This window comes from Puntigrus tetrazona, chromosome 17 (assembly GCF_018831695.1).
Source record: "Puntigrus tetrazona isolate hp1 chromosome 17, ASM1883169v1, whole genome shotgun sequence".
NCBI lineage: Eukaryota > Metazoa > Chordata > Actinopteri > Cypriniformes > Cyprinidae > Puntigrus > Puntigrus tetrazona.
The window spans coordinates 5,487,676-5,504,564 of NC_056715.1; the positions used below are offsets into that span (position 1 = coordinate 5,487,676).

Consider the following 16,889-nt stretch of genomic DNA (forward strand, 5'->3'; position numbering starts at 1 on the left):
TCAAAAAAAAAAAAAAAAAAAAATTATTATTGACAACTCAACATGCTGACAGTACAGGCAAAAAGTGCTTACTGTTATGAAAGTATGTGGACTATAGTTCAGGTGAGGTTTGACAACATTGGCAATTTGCATTAACAGCTATTAATTCCACTGTCCAGCAGACCAAGTGATTAAAATCACAGCTCACAATTAACAATCACAAACCTCGATTAAGGCAATTAAACTTAATTTAGTCTGTGCAACGCACAAGCCCACAGTACCACAAAGTGACAAGTCGTATGATTACATTCTGATTCCGATGTACCCCACGATGAAAAATGTGCTTTATTTTAATATAAGTCCCACTGATACAAATTCCAATAATGTCCCACTTTAATTTTAAATGTGTACGTGTCTTATGAATCAGCAGCATAGTGGTTAAATATCTAGACTAGTAACTAAATGGCCCACAAGAACTCATGGTTGTTCCAAATAATGTTCTTTTGAAACATGTTTAAAGTCTCTATAAACCGAAATGATAGGTTAACACTACATATGGGCTGTGAAGGCAGTGAAGTGTTTTCCGCTCTCGGCTGTGCTGGGCTGTGGTGTGAAGAGCTGCCGAGGTGAATGTGACAGTAGGTGGGTTCGGCTGAGCATTTCAGACACCCTCTGCCCTGTCCTCAAATAACCCCACTTCACACAGTGTACACGTACTCAAAAGAATCAGGGACCAACTACCAGAGTGCAAAACTCTCAATGTTATTCAAAATTAGATCATACTACCAAGAAACAATAATAATGTGTTATATTAAGATCCAATTGTTCATGGAAGCAGCCTCTGATTATATCACATGGGCATGGCTCCCAAGTTGGCATCGACCTGGTTGTGTCTGGCTCTATTTTACCCCAGGGCTAATCTATCCTGAGAGGGCCAGGAGCCAAGAGACAAGTCTGGGGCCTGCAGAGACCCATGAAGACCCCCAGCAGCCCAGGGCCCACAACAAGCTGCTGCAACAGCCAGGACAGGTGTAGAGCGGCTTCAATGCCAAACTCATGTCTCTGGAATAATAGAGGCAGTGGCCATACAATATGTGTACCAGCAAGATGAGAAAACAGACCCAGAGAAACTAAATAATCTAGACATATTCAAGGAAAGATAATATGTAAAATCCATCCAGACCACTTATAGATTCAAAGCTGAAAACCAAGTCATTCTGAGCCATGAACACATTAACACATGACTGCCCGTATTTATATATGAGCCAATGAGGAATGGAAATCAACATTCAATTTAAAAATGTAATACCTTTTAGCTGAATAAAGGTATTTTAGTAATAAATACATAATTTTTGCTAAATTCGTATTGATGCTATTGAAACAATATTAAGGGAATCTAATAAATGGCAATAACTACTTTATATAAATACATACAGCTAACCAACACAACAAAACACATTAAAACCATGATAACACAATAAAAAATATGTATATATTATCAAAATTCAGTATTAAATAATAGACAGCATTTATTTTAAAAAATGTTGTAATAATATAACATTTTATAATTATTATGACTTAACAATTTTCCTTTATTATTGAAAAATATTTTATCCATTATTATTGAAAAAAATAATATTGAAATGGTCAAAATAAGTTTTCAGCATCATTACAGTCTTTAGTGCCATGTGATCTTTCAGAAATAATTCTTATAAGCTTATTTTTCTCCTATTATTCCAAAACGTAATGGTTTTGATTGACTAAAAAGAACAGATTCATAAGTGTTCAGGATTTGGAATAAACTGGAATAAAAAATTAACAATCACAAACCTTACAGCAATTAAAAATTTCTTTGCAAAAGCATTAATCTATAATAGATTTATAAGACCTATAAAACGCACAAAGAGCTGTATGACTACAAGTTTTAATTTAAATTTACCCAGAATATATGTTTTGGTCACACTGTATGTTTTTGATTCACTAAGAAGAAGTAATTCATAAGAGTCACTTGTTCAAGAATTGGAATACACTTGGAATAGTTTTTGATTCGTTTTTTTTCATTTGGGAACCATTTGGACTATATTAGCTGCACTTTATGGTTTTCAATCACCAAAAGAACTGTTCCAAAAGAGTCTATGAACATTAAACAGATAATATAAACTGGTCATGCAAACAGAGACTACTTTGGGCATATAAGAAACTAATGTATTAAATGGATATCAAGGAAAAACAGCTATAAAAGAGTATAATGTAGCCTCTTTCACAAAGTAACTTGAGCATTTTTATATTAAGTCACGTGACTCAATATTTGGATTAAGTTCAGACAGAAGCCTGACGTAAAGGTTAAATCCTTTTCTAGAAAATCAAAACGAGTGATGAAATGTACAACCACAGCCTAGACACTCAGCCATTGGTCAGAACATCTGAAAGGATTTTCGTCACACATTGGCAATCACCTAAAGTAAGCATCAAAGGTCAGGGTGTCATAATCACATGTTCGGTTATAAAAGGGAAGTCAATGCAAAGACAAATTCCCAAAAGAGAGTTCCCAAAATTGACTTTAGTTCCTCGGCAGGATAAAAAGTCCCGTCATCCGAGTGCACTCCAGCAGCAACAGTATTTTAATAACTGATTGCTATGCTATGACTTGAGCTTGAAAAACATGTGCAAGCTCCATTTTCCTGTCCATTTATCTGCTAATCCTTAAATCTCAATCTCTAAAATTTCGTCGGAGGAGGGGGGGATTAGGTGCTAAATTAAGTGGATTTAAGTTTGCTATCGCTTGGGTGGGATTTACAGGCGCCGGCAGCAGCAGCGAGCAGAAGTGAGGGGTTCGGATTAAAATAGGACACTGAACACTTGGGTCTATGACCTCGAGCTACCGCTCCAACATCCAGCCCATATGCCCCCACATCTCTCTGCATATATATCCCACCACTTGCGGCAACAATAAGACAGTGACACATGCGCATCATCCATGTGCAGACATTCTCTTTAAAGAAAGACTAAGTTGACAGGCTCACTGCTTTGTTTCCTGTGGTGTGGCATAGTTGGTTATAGTCCAAGATTCACTATGGGCCTTTTTTAATGCTGCCAATCTCTGGACTGAGTCTGTTCGGATTAAAAACCCACTAAGAGATTGCCACCCCTCATTTTTTGGAAGAATGTAAAGCTCATACCCTAGAGTTTTCTATGAACTGTGACGTTTTTTTTTTTTTTACATTCTACGTACACACACAAACACACATATATATGTATATATCTATATTAAAGAATTAACAAAAATGATAATGAGACTCTATTCTATTCATTTTCTATTCTTTCAACTGTTTTTACTTATTTAAAACACACACACACACACACACACACACACACACACACACACACACCTATTTATCTATAACAAGTGATTTTTACTATATACAAAAGCAACTTTTTCAGGCCTGGAATTCCCCCCCCCCATATTTCTAAGTTTTCATGGCAGTGAGAAGCCTGGTAATTCTGTTATGTGTGAAGGTTCACAATAATTTAGCAAATTCCAAAATCAGTAAGTGACCAAAAAAAAAGTTTGATATAAAGCGTAATATTCAGGCCTTTCTGCAGTTTTTTTTTTACTTTATTAGTTTCATTTACTTGGAGAGTAACTCAGTGTTACGGTGAGCATTATTATTATTCTCCGCTTTTTTTTTTTTTTTTTTTACATGCCCGATGACGCATTCTGCCTTTCAGCAGCCAGGCCCCATCTCTCTGCTTTCGCCTTCTCCTTTTGAAGTTAGTCAGCACTTCAAAGTTCAACTACAAGGCATCTCTCCACTTTAAAGACGAGGGGTAATCATGAGGTAAGTCACCCCGCTGCTCCGTTCATGCGCCATTGTCCCCTGATGACTCTTGGGTGGACGCGGTGCGCTGCATAAAAGGGTCAATCGCTCTGTGCGGACGTGAATTGGACAAAATCAGAGACAGGCCGACTGTGTCATGCTACCAGCTCAGAGAGCTGCAGAGAGAGACAGTCCTGATTAGCCATGCCTCTCTCTATCTGCCTGCTCGGTACAAGCAGAAGTTGAGAATATGGTCATGTCCTAGCGGCCGTCCCTCTGGGGATCTTGGTGAACAGCCAGAGAAGGCCTAGGACTGCACATAACTAACCGGCCAACGGAAATCAGTCAGCATTCAGGAGCATTGAGATTGATAGTCAGCCCTCAGTCGAATACTTAATGAAGAAAAATTCACAGCTTGCCCTAGGAGGAAATAAGGGAGAGGACGTTAAAATAACAATGCCACCGTCCTTCTGCATATTCACGAGTGCTTCAAATACACATTCCATTTCATCCCCGTGAGGAGTCAAAATCACTACATAAAAGGATTAACCGCTTAGTGCTCTCAGCTCTGCAGCTTTCTGTATCAAGGCACTGAGGAAATGGGTCAATCTGATCAAGCGAATGGAGGGCCATTGGGAGATTTGGAGAAACGTAGGGGAAGCCTCCTTCTGATCTCAGTAAAAACCAATATGTGACTCAAATAAGCAAGAAACACGCACAGAAATATTTTAAAACTATGAAATTTCTATCAGTGTTTCCAAAATATTGCAATAGGATTACTAGTTACTCAGAATTTGCGTCGATATTTAAAAGAGAAATAAATGACCTTTGAAAGCATTAAATATGAAAATTAAAAAATAATAATAAAACAAATATAAAAAAATTGAACACTTTGGAAAAGTTTGTAAATGTGTAACACACTATGCACTTACATCAACTAAATTCATCATAGCACCCAAACTGTAAATGTGCCACAAAAACAAAAAAAACTAAACAAAACATGAAATGCATAGTACAATTAAAAATGTAAATGCCTAAAGGGTTAGTTCAATCTAAAATGAAAATTCTGTGATTAATTACTCAACCTCATTCCATTGCAGACCCGTAAGACCTTTTTTCATCTTCGGAACACAAATTAAGATTTTTGATAAAACTGGAGACCAAATAAAACTGAAATAACAATTTACTCAACCATTCTTATCCCCTGATTTACATCTTCCAGCATTTTTGAGATGACTTAAGATCGTATTTGATGTAATCAGCATTGTTTACATTTGGGAGGAAAGCGTGTGCATTAACATAATAGTAAAATGTTTTTTATACCTAAGGGAAAGCGCGTGCATGCATGATACTCTCTGAAATGTCAGAAGACGTAACTTGGGGGAGAAGAATGGTTGAGCAAGCGATATTGCTTTTGTTTTCTTTGTGCAAAAAAGAAAAGTTCTCTCGTAGCGTCGCAAAACTGAAGTTGAGCTACTAATGTGACATTTCACTACTGTTTCTGGAGCTGGAAACATTTCAGTTGCGTTGCTGTCTATGGAGGGTCAGATTTCCTCAAAAATATTTTCATTTGTATTCCGAAGAAAAACAAAGGTCTTATGGGTTTGGAACAACATGAGGGTGACTAATGACAGAATTTTCATTTTGGGTTGAACTAACCCTTTACTGACATTTCTAAATGCAAAACTACGTAAACACTGGGGCGACTGTATACTACAAACTGGACGAAACATTTTTAATTACCTCCAAGTAGCAGTTGTGTCTAAATGCTTCACAGGATTGAAAAAATATGAAATTACTTGAAAGTTTGAAGAGAGACGAGGTGAAAGCAATGGCCTAGAGGTACAATAAATACCAAGCTGACTTGGCAAATGTGACACTGGTTTCTTTTGGCCAAATGCTGATAAGTGCAAACAGACACTGTTGGCTTTTTGAAAAAGAATATCAAAACAAAAGCTAACTTGAGGCTAAACCAACAAACCTTGAAGTGAATTTGTTCCACATTGAGACAATATGCCTGAGACCTTTCAAGCATTAATACCTAGAATAGCTATGGAAAATGTCTGGGTTATGAGTCGATTTTACTGTGACCATCCGACTGCACAGACCAAAGAAGAAACATCCACTGTAAACGGAATTAAAATGTCACGTCATTACTCATCCGCTGAGAACGTACGCAAGCAAGCGCGGTGCATTTAATGTATGTTTACGAGAGCTGCGGTTGTTAATAACGTTGGCGGGGTTAGTAGTAGTCAAGACTTATGAGGCCACGTACATGAAGGGAGGTTGGGACAGTAACTATTAAATTCTTTACACATCACAAATTGATTTAACTGCTTAAATGCAAGCTCGCTGGACGGAGGACTATTTAGAACTCAGCTTTCTGACAGTAAGCCGCACCAGGACAACCCAACTTTCTACAGCTGTCCGCCAAATAAAAAGGCCAGAGCCACTCAGTGGAGAGCTTAAGTTCTTTCTTTTAGCTGAGTGTGTGCCCCTGTCACAAAGCCTGAGGCTCAACATTAGGTACTGAAGGGTACTTCAGAAACAGAGGCCCAGACTGGAACAAGCACACTCAGGTTTTTTTATTTGTTTGTTTTGTTATTTTCCCCGCTCTTTCTCTAAAGTGGGAAAAAAGGTGAGACTGACAGGTGTGAAGCCATGTAGGGATAGACTTTTAAAACTCACCCTTCTGTTAACTCTGAATCTGCTCTTCTCTGACGGACAGATAAAACCAGCTGACCACGGGAGACCTAGATATATAGGTTTATATAGCAGACAGGTCAAACAGTCTCTTTCTCAACCATATACTGTAAGCCGCTGCGGGGCGGACATTGTGAGACACGGGGCTGATCAGGGAGGACAGCGCTACGAACAGCCAAAAAAGCTCCCCCCTGGGAAAAACACAAAGGCAATTACACAGGAGGGAGGCTATTCATCCTGCTACCCCAATTCATTACTCACATTTAGGCCTTTAAGGACTCAAACTGAGTATTCTTAGCAGGGGGTAAAAAGCCATTAGTGTTAAAAAAAAAATGTAAAAACTTAAAACTCTGTAACTATCTAACAAAACATACAAATAAACTTAACATACAAATAACATGAGAGAAATTTATCTTCATTGACATTTTTACATTAAAGGTGCTGCATGTAGGATTGACACAGAGTGGTTGAACTAGGTACTGCAGTCCTAAATTCAAAAATATTGGAGACGTTTTTTTTTCCACCCGGACCCTCCTACTCAGATTGACACACACGCAGGTTGCCAGATTCCTGCTCTTACCCCTTTCATTTTCCAGCTTCCATTACTGAAATGAAATGCGTTCTGTTTTCTGCCAACTGGCAACCCGGGATTCAAAAAAAAAAAAAAAAAGATTGGTAAATTGACAGTAAGCGGGTTTCGCAAACCAAAACAGAGGCCGATTTTAACTAATACATATTAGCTGTCATGCTGTCAGATGAAACATAAAAAGTTTTTGTTTCCATTATACATGAGGAAAAAATTGGTTAGTAGTTAACAAATGTTAACTATTCTAAAGTGTTATCATATATATATATATATATATATATATATATATATATATATATATATATATATATATATATATATATATATATATATATATTTTATACACACACACCATTTTAGTTCATCATTTAAAACATTGCTTTTCAACAAATTACAGTTTATTAATAATTTTAACAATTCTTTTGATTGGCACTAATGCATGTGAAAAGCTCATTGCCCTAACCCTCCAAATTCCTGAGCTCTATAGAATCAGTCACACACTAAAACCTTCAGATTTCAAGGAAATAGCATTTTTTAAAAAATGTGCTTTTCTTTGCCGTCAAGGGCTGAAAAACAGTCAGACAAAATAATCAATTTAAAGATGGAAAAAGAATGTCAGAAAAGACAAAGACTTTAGCACATGCTGGATGAACAATGCAGTGCTCTAGGAACTTGCATTTAGGCAGTCATATCGTTTCTGAGAAGTTTAAAGGGCAAAGCTATTATGTTCAATTCCATGTTCTCAGAAACATCTGAAAGGGTCAGCTTTGTCAGACACATTTTCCATCACATACTGTAGAACTCATAGCTCATTCTACAAAATGACTGCCACACAAAAAATAACAAAATGGATAGAATCCAATTTGTGTCTTGGATATTAGAAAAGTGCTGATGTTAATATTACCATTATTATTATTATATAATATATTTTTATTTTAAAAAGTATATGATAAAAATAAACTTCCTTTAGAGTTTTGCAGACAAACAAGCAGTGTAATGCCAAGCAGACAGGTAGCACACTCACATTCACTTCTCCAGATGCCCTCTGGGTCTTTGTTTTCACTTAGCATTCTCTGGTTCAAAGCTCAGTAGTTACTTTTCCATTTTAGCATAAACCCAATTTCAGATAACGGACCCAAAGCCAACAAAAAACTTTGATTAGGGCTGAGGAGAAACCTCTGGAGACGGAGGAGTTTGCAGAGGAGGCTTCTCTCCATCCGCCGGAGGAGATCGATTCAAAGGAGATTTTCTTTGTTTCACCTCACTAAGCAAAACCGTAGGTCATTCCGACTACATCAAAAACGATAAGCTTCATGTTTACGTACAGACAAAGCATCTATATAAAAAAGTCCTTCCACTCTGGTATTTTGGATGGTATCGATTGTCTAGGTTTAAAAGATCTTGATGTTTTAGTGGGGTATAGTAACTGTCTTTCTGTGGATCTACCTTGGCTTTAACCTTTTTTTTGTTAACTCCTTCGCTCCCTCTCAATCATCCCTCTTCCTATGGCTCTATTCAGCCCATATCTATGATCTTCAGACAGGTTATGTCTCTAGCTCTCACTTCCTCCCAATCCCTGCCGCCTCTTCGCCCCCTCCTCGCTGTCATTCTCCAGAAATGATTGCAGCTCTCAATTCATCCACAAAGCGAGCATTTTACCAGCACAATGAATGTAAATTGCATTCATTTCAATTTCAGCACTAATGTTCTTGATGTTTGTTCCAGTTTCACGGCAAAACAAACAAAATGGAATACAGTTCCGTTCGGTGGATTGCAAGATTAGGATTTAGAGCATATTTTGTAGCCAAGTCGTTCTGCCATCCCTGAGAGAAACTCTAGTTTGGCTGCGGTCCCAAATATGATTATGTTCTGTCTAATCAGGCATGTAATTAGACCACAACAAGTAAAAAAAATATGAAAAGAATGACATAGAAAAATGCATGTTGGTGTCATATGAACATGATACATGATACTGACTTTTTTAGGTAACAGCGGTTAAAGTATAGTTTCAGCATGTGATGTCAGGCATGGTCTAGCTGAATCTCTGCACTTTTGCATCAGTTCTAGCACCTCCACATTTATTTAAGTTTGTATAGATTCTGATAAGTTAAATGTTAATATATGATCCTGTGTTTAGAAATGGAAAAATACATAAGTAAATAAATAAAACCAGTAAAGAAATTAATTACACTTATAATTGTGACACTGGAGCACAAAACCAGTCATAAGTAGCACAGGTATATTTGTAGCAATAGAAAACAATGCATTATATGGCTCAACATTATATATTTTTCTTTTATGCTAAAAAATATTAGGATATTAAGTAAGTAGATCCTGTTCCAAGAAGATATTTTGTACTTTTCCTATCATAAATATATCAAAACTTAATTCAGGCAACTTTAAAGGAACTTTTCTCAATATTTAGATTTTTATTTTTTTTTACACACTCAGATTCCAGATTCCAAATGTTGTCCTATCCAAACAATGAATGGAAACCACGGAATCATACAATACTGAAAAGCTTATTTTTTCAGCTTTCAAATTATAAACATAAATATATATTATATAAATTTTAATTTTAAAAAATGGACACTTATGAGTGGTTTCTAGTATATGGTCACAATATATATATATATATATATATATATATATATATATATATATATATACACCACTGTACACAGTATATGAAACCACCATATATTCAATCTCCAAAAAAATATATATATAAAGGTAACACTGGAGCAGTAGTACGCTAAGGTACAAAAGCTAAAAGGTACATATTAAAAACGAGGACTTCCAGTACAGGAAGTCAAATAAAGAGCGGCGAATGCGTAACAGCATACTGTAGGTATAACACGCTGAAATAAAGAAGTGTGTAGTTAATAGGGCTGTGGTTTCTGTGGGCAGTGGCAGTGCTGGGTAGCAGGTAATTGCTGAGGCAGACCTACGAGAGGCTGATGGAGAGAAAGAGAGAAAGCGAGAAGCCTTTTATCTGTGGAGGTCTGGCAGATGAGGAGTGCGTGTTCTCTAATGAGGGGGCAGGCCCATATTGACCAGCACTCCACTTCACTTGCAACACTAATGGTGTGTGTTTATCAAAATGTTTGAGTGGTTTTGCCTTTACTGCACTTCAAATACAGAAACCTGTATCTCCAGTTGAGTTTTGTGTGTGTGTGTGTGTGTGTGTGTATGTGTGCGCGCTTTCTTTTCATATGGACTGTTGGAATGATTATTGCTGTCGAGAGGGAAACAACAAAGCTGAACAACAGAAGTAGTGGTTTCTGATACTGATCTAATATCGTGGTTATATACACGAAGGTCTTGACATATTTGAATGAATTTCAATCTGAAGACTTACACTTAAACGCTTAACAATGAACTGTCAAAAATAAACTGTGACTATGTAAACACTTATTTACAAAATTAAAAATCTGTCGATACATAAAACTAACAGTAATAGCAACAATAAATGTATTAATAATACATAGAAAATAAGAATATTATAAATTTTTTAAAACATGCACACCAAATCTAATTTGTCAAACTGAACTATAGCTAAATAAAGAATTGTAATAAATAAAAAGGTCATACACAACACACGCAAACTGCTTGCATGCATTAAAAGCAATGAATTTGATTAACTGACAAAAAGCTGGATTCTTAAGCGGAATATATTCCTAGGGTATTCGTATTATTTCAGCATTTAATGACCATGTGTAAAGCTGAATGCTGATTGGAGATTAAATGCAAGTGCATCTCTATTCAGTGTTAGAATGACAGAGAGGAGCTTCTCTGATGCTACCGCTGGTTTCTGTAGAGACGACTGCATTAATATTGATAGTCCTGTACAAAGCAGGCTGGCTGTGAATAGGAAACGCACCGCACTGGACACAGAGTGTTTAGATACTGAGAGCCCTTCAGACGGTCAGGAGGGCACCTGTGATCTCCATCACACTATGAGAGAGCTCAAAGCACTGTTACTTAAACAAACACCAGCTTACACGCAAACATATGCACTTATACCAGGATTTCTCATTGACTTTCACCGTTAATTAAGTTACACCTCTACAACTGGAATAATCGATCCAAAAATGAAAAATGTGTCAATGAATTATATTAAAGCTTTCAGACTTCAATAGGTATGCAAAAGCAACACATTAGTTTTATCAAATCTGATTATAAAACTTTGCTTAGCTGAATAACCTCTCACCGACCCATTTTACCAACCCGATTCTATTTAAAAAAGTAAAAGAATCACCTCTGGTTGACGCAAATTACATCTTAAAATGCTTCCTTGTATGTTTCATTTTCAGAAATACTGCTACAGGTATAACAAAATAAGTGTGCGCACACAACCATATATTATTGAATCTCTTCCTAAGAAAAGAAAAGGTTATGTTCTACTCATTCGATCAATAAACACAACGCGCAACGTCTCAGACGCAACAACTGCACAATAAGAACTCTGCAATAGATGATAACTGCAAATATCTGAAGCAAGAAATTAAATAGGGTCGAATAATGTAAGACTACAATTTCTTTAGTCTCTTACATTCTTAGCATTTTTAGACATTTGTGGAGTGCACGACATGTCACGTTCCCGTCGATCAAAATCAGTACAAGTGCTCATAACAAGAATTCTAGGCTAAAATGTAAAGTAACTCGGTCCTAATACAGTTCCTTCTGTCTCACAGAAACAACTGCTGCTAGAAATCGAAGGCGGCTTGTTTTGTTTTGTTTACTCTAATAACTCTAAACTTAACCAGCATACTGACTTACTGTCCAGCTCTGCAGTATAAGTGAAAGACTCTCAGTAAAGAATGAAAAAAAGATTACATTCTCCTGTCTGGAAAGTACATACTGTTCGTATAAACTAAAAACATAATCTTGAAGCAAACTAGAATTTTTCTCTTACGTGTAAGGTCCAATTCTCCCCGTCAACACCCACCTGTATCAATAACCTCCTAACTTACTGCTTAACTTACTGTAAGGTAGTTGTACATTTTAGGCATTTTGTAGAATTAGGGATGATTCAGAAATATGGTCATGCATAATGTGTGCTTTACAAGTATTAATAAACTGCCAATAGGGTAAAAGGGTCATAATATAAATTTCTTTTAATATGTTATTATTTTCAACCTCCATTCTGAACTTTTCTCAGAAACAGGCTGTTTTTAAAGAGCATGATATCTTTAAGACTTCTCAGAAATCAGCCACTGTTATGATTGGGTAACACCATCGCATAGGAAACCATATCAAAACCTCTGACTAAATGCATAATGAAAGTGAATGAAAGCTTCCATTGAAGATAGCTCATTAAACCATAAATGGCAATAAATAACCTTTATTTTTAAGAGCGTAGTTCAATATAATCTAATCTATTATAAGTGTGCGTGAACAAATTATTAATATGAACACCTGGGTACATATTTCCTCTAAACAACTGGTAATGAGTTAGGACGACAGCAAAAGTAAAATAATGGCACAAATACAACTTTTTAAAAAGTGTGTGGGCCAGTGACGCCGCGAGAGCTTGAAGTCAAGCATGATTCATCCTATACAATAGATCGTCACAGACTATTTTAACCTCATCTACTAAATTAGAAAATGTAAGATAAAGACTGCAAAAATTGACAAAGGAAGCAAATTAGCAAACGTCTATATTAAATGCAAATGCACTGCACAGAATAGACTCAATTTTCATCTTGGTGTCAATAAACGTCCTCAATCTTTTAGGTTTAACTATACTGCATACAGTAATAGTGAAAACCTTTGAGAAAAGATGCCCCGTTTACACAACACGAAGACATAAGATATTACCAAAGGCCCACTCGATTTGTAAATAACCCAGTGGAAGCAGTGGAGAAGCAGGATGGAAACAGAGCGTGGGGTCAGACGAGGCGAGTGTGTTTGCATCTGCTCACTCTGACCTGTGAGGTGAGCCATGCAGACAGCTCTCCAAGACTCAATAAACCACTACCACAAATATGTTCTCGAGCATTGCTTTAGACCGGTTACTTTCCAAAACAATGTTAACGCTCAAAAAACGCATGATTAAGAGAAGAAATGCATGCTATGTTGTCACCACATGACACCTAACTCAAAATGAACAACACCAGTGCAAAAACACTAAACACTGAATTAGTAAATCTGCAGGATTTATTCATGCGTTGATGCATGCTGGGAAATACAGTCCAGCATCTAGTACTGCAGATCTAATTAAGATGGCACATGTCAGAAATATTAAAAGTACTAAATTGACATTCCAACAACTTTCCACACAACTTTTATAATGGTTGGTTGGGGTTCTCATGGAAAATGTATAAAAAAATGTTTTGGATGAAAGATTCTGACAAATTAATAACTACGCTACAATTTAAAGGTTGGAGGTCTAAGACTTTTTTTAAATAATTTATTAATATATTATAATCTATTCACAAATACAAAAAAATATATAAATATTGTGAAGTATTATTACAATTCAAAATAAGTTTTATATTTGAAAATATTTTAACATGTCATTTATTTCTGAGATGACAAAGCTGAAATCAGCATTTACATCATTAGGAAATCATTCTAATATTCTGAATTGGTGCTCAATAGTTCAATTTATCATTCAAGAAAATATTAGCACTGTGCCGCTTGAATAGACGGTTTAAAAGAACAGCATTTAATTGAAATAGTAAATTTCAATTATTTATATACGAATAAAAAAAAAAATTCTTACTGATCCCAGACTTTTGAATAGCACTGTACAGTTAATTTTTACATGAAATACTAAATATCATCTACTTGACAAATGGTGGTGAGTCTGAATTATCAATAAAACCTTTGCATTCTTCTACATACAGACTCGAACACATGAATTCTTTGTCTTATCTTCTGGAACATAAAGGATGAAGCTCTGTTGTTGTAGTTTTTAACTCCTATTATTCTGTGCTGGCAATACAATATGTTCTTATCTCTCCATTCTTATGCAGATGAGACAGCCTCCCTTTCTGCAAATGCCACAGCTGTACATGTGAAATCCGCCTTTATAACTGCCTGTAATTATGGCAGACCAGACTACTTCAAAACATCCTGGTAATTTGATGATGTTGCGGGGGGAGTGATGGCTGCTGAGACTTTTGCACGGAGTGGAGAATCAGACACTTTCATAGGGGTAGAGAGATGGAAGAGGTACTACACCCCGCTAAAAAAGCACACCCAACACGAGTGGCCATGGACCGGGCCATAATTATCCTCGCAAAGGCTTCTGGGTAATTAATATACAAAGAAAAGCCACCTGCAGGAAAGTGCACTCAAATGCCGCACACTGAGATGACTGACTAAATAGGCCTAAGTGGAACGCTCCTGAAACTGATGGGGATCTGAAAACAAGCGAGCAGCAAATCAACTAATAATTGTGTATATCTGACGGAGTCAAACGCTGGTACTGCATCCTGTTTGGTTTGGTTGAATAAACCCTGCTTTACGAATGTATTCAGAATATATATATATATATATATATATATATATATATATATATATATATATATATATATATATATATATATATATATATATACACACACACACACACATATATATATATATATATATATATATATATTTTTGTTATTATTATTCCATTTTTATTCCATATATTTTTATTTTTACTATTATTTTTTTCTATATAATAACATTTAAAAAACTCAACTTTAGATAATGTAAAAATGTATGTTAATAAATACAATTAAAACGGCTTAGTGTTATTTAGTAAACTACAGCATTTACACTAAGAAATTAGATTTTATTCACATTACAGTACTATAGAAAGAAAAAGTTATTTATTATTTATATGCTGTTTAAACCTTGATATGCACAGTCAACTAACAAAACCATTAAAATATTATTATAAATGTATATGTATGTCTATATGAAAAAAAAAACCCAAAGCTTAAATTGTGTCTTTTATACTAATACTAAATACTTTTCAGTTCAATAATGCTGAAAGCTTAACATACAATTATTTCTTATATATTAGGCCAATATTAATGGGATATAATGTGAAATAGTGTGCTAGTGAAGACGGATCGGATGCTCTGATATAATATGCTTGTAAAGCCCAAACTCAGTTTTACGTCCCATAAAAGGTTATGCAATAAAAGTATAAATAAATGTCCCTGACACCCTCCAGATGGCCAAACGTCCCCCACAGAGGCCAGCTCCGGCCAGGCCTGGCCTTCAGAAACCCTCTACCACCATCACACCAATCCAACAGCACTCCTCTGGCCACGGGTCCACCAGGCCAGCCACCTGGACAGTTAGTTATGCAGTTTTAATGAGAGGACAGGTGAACCTTGTTCAGAAATGTGGTTAACAGGTGTTATTGTGGCCCTTTGCCACCACTAACAATTAAACAGCAGTTTTCACATCTCTAATGCTTTTTCAGCACTGCCTGCAGAAGGAGGGGTGTCTTATGTTTTGACCACTCCCTGGTATAGACCAGTTTTTAAGACAGAATTAAGAAAATGCAATAATCAAACGAAAGCCATTAAGATCTCTAAATGTAAATGTCTATAAAGTTGTATTAGGAGTACTTTGAAGTTATACCTTGCAACCAATATACAGTACATTTTAATTAATTTTAAGAAAAACATTTGCCCAACCACTAAAATAGAGAAATAACTTTTACTGTACCTTCAAGATCACACTGCAAAAAAGTGATGTTCATCCCCATTCTTTTTCCCAGTGCAAATATCTAGATACGTTTGCTTGAAAAGCTTAAAGGAATAGTTGATGAAGACGAACACAGTCAGGAGTTTTAAAAAAAAATTATTCTGGCTCTTCCACGCTTGGTAATGCGGGTGGATAGTGGCAATTATTTTAAAGCTCCGTAAATCAGATATATACGCAAGTATAGATGCTGTAACATAAAAACTAACCTATACGCCTTCAAGGGGTTATCACATGTCCTTTGAAGCAGATCTATGTTTTTTTGTAACAAACATATTTCTAGTTTTAAAATTATAAAGTAAATAACTGACCCGGACCATGCCAAGAAGCTGGAACTCAAAGTAATTATGGGGTAATTTTTGGGTGAACTATTCCTTTAAGACAACAACTCTTTTTTTCATTTAACCGATTAAATGAAGTAACTTTAGGATTAAAACAAGAACAAAAATATTTGTTCATTTTAAGCATATTTAAGCACATATCAATTTGTAACATTTTTCAGGGCTTCGTTTCACATTTACATCTCAAGTAAATGTATCTTGATCTACGGAAATATATATTTATTGATAGGAAAACAAAAGTACTGATGAATATATTTCGCTTTTTTTGTAATGTTAGTTGCATAACTGGTCAAAATACCCTCATACATGCAAAATAAATGGTATCAGTTAAGCTCATAGATTACCTCAGACTGAGTGACAGGTGTCTGGCTGATGCCAGCGTTTACTGACGTCCAGGAGCGGGCCGTGAGGACACAAGCAAACAGAGGATAGAGATCCCCTGCGCCCAGACGCCGGCTGTAACGCTCGATGCCTTTCAAGTCTCCCTTTATCAAACTCTGCCAAAGTCTGCAGTAGTTCAGCCTGAAGTCCTGGTTCAGCACCTTGGACAGAGACACAACTTGATCTGTTTGTGTTTGTAGCATCTGAACGAATGCATAAAAATAAAAGAGTGTCAGTCACCATCAAAACCATAAAACGGATGAATGTTCTCAGTCAAAAAAAGTCAAAAAACTTTGTATATATTTTTTTAAGCTAAAATAACTAAATCAATCTAGTCTGGATGTTCAAACAAACAGAGCA

General features: G+C 36.0%; 1 protein-coding gene across 2 annotated transcripts in view; it reads right to left on the reverse strand.

Annotated features, from left to right (window-relative positions):
- The window catches only part of adck1 (aarF domain containing kinase 1), a 101,222-nt gene that overhangs the window by 6,757 nt on the left and 77,576 nt on the right, over positions 1 to 16,889 (reverse strand). Inside the window, exon 9 of one of the 2 annotated variants that reach the window (XM_043263299.1) lies at positions 16,493 to 16,690. In XM_043263299.1, the coding sequence (XP_043119234.1) occupies positions 16,493 to 16,690 (198 nt within the window). Of the gene's footprint in view, positions 1 to 16,492; positions 16,733 to 16,889 lie in introns of both variants that reach the window. The other variant, XM_043263298.1, reaches the window with a different exon arrangement.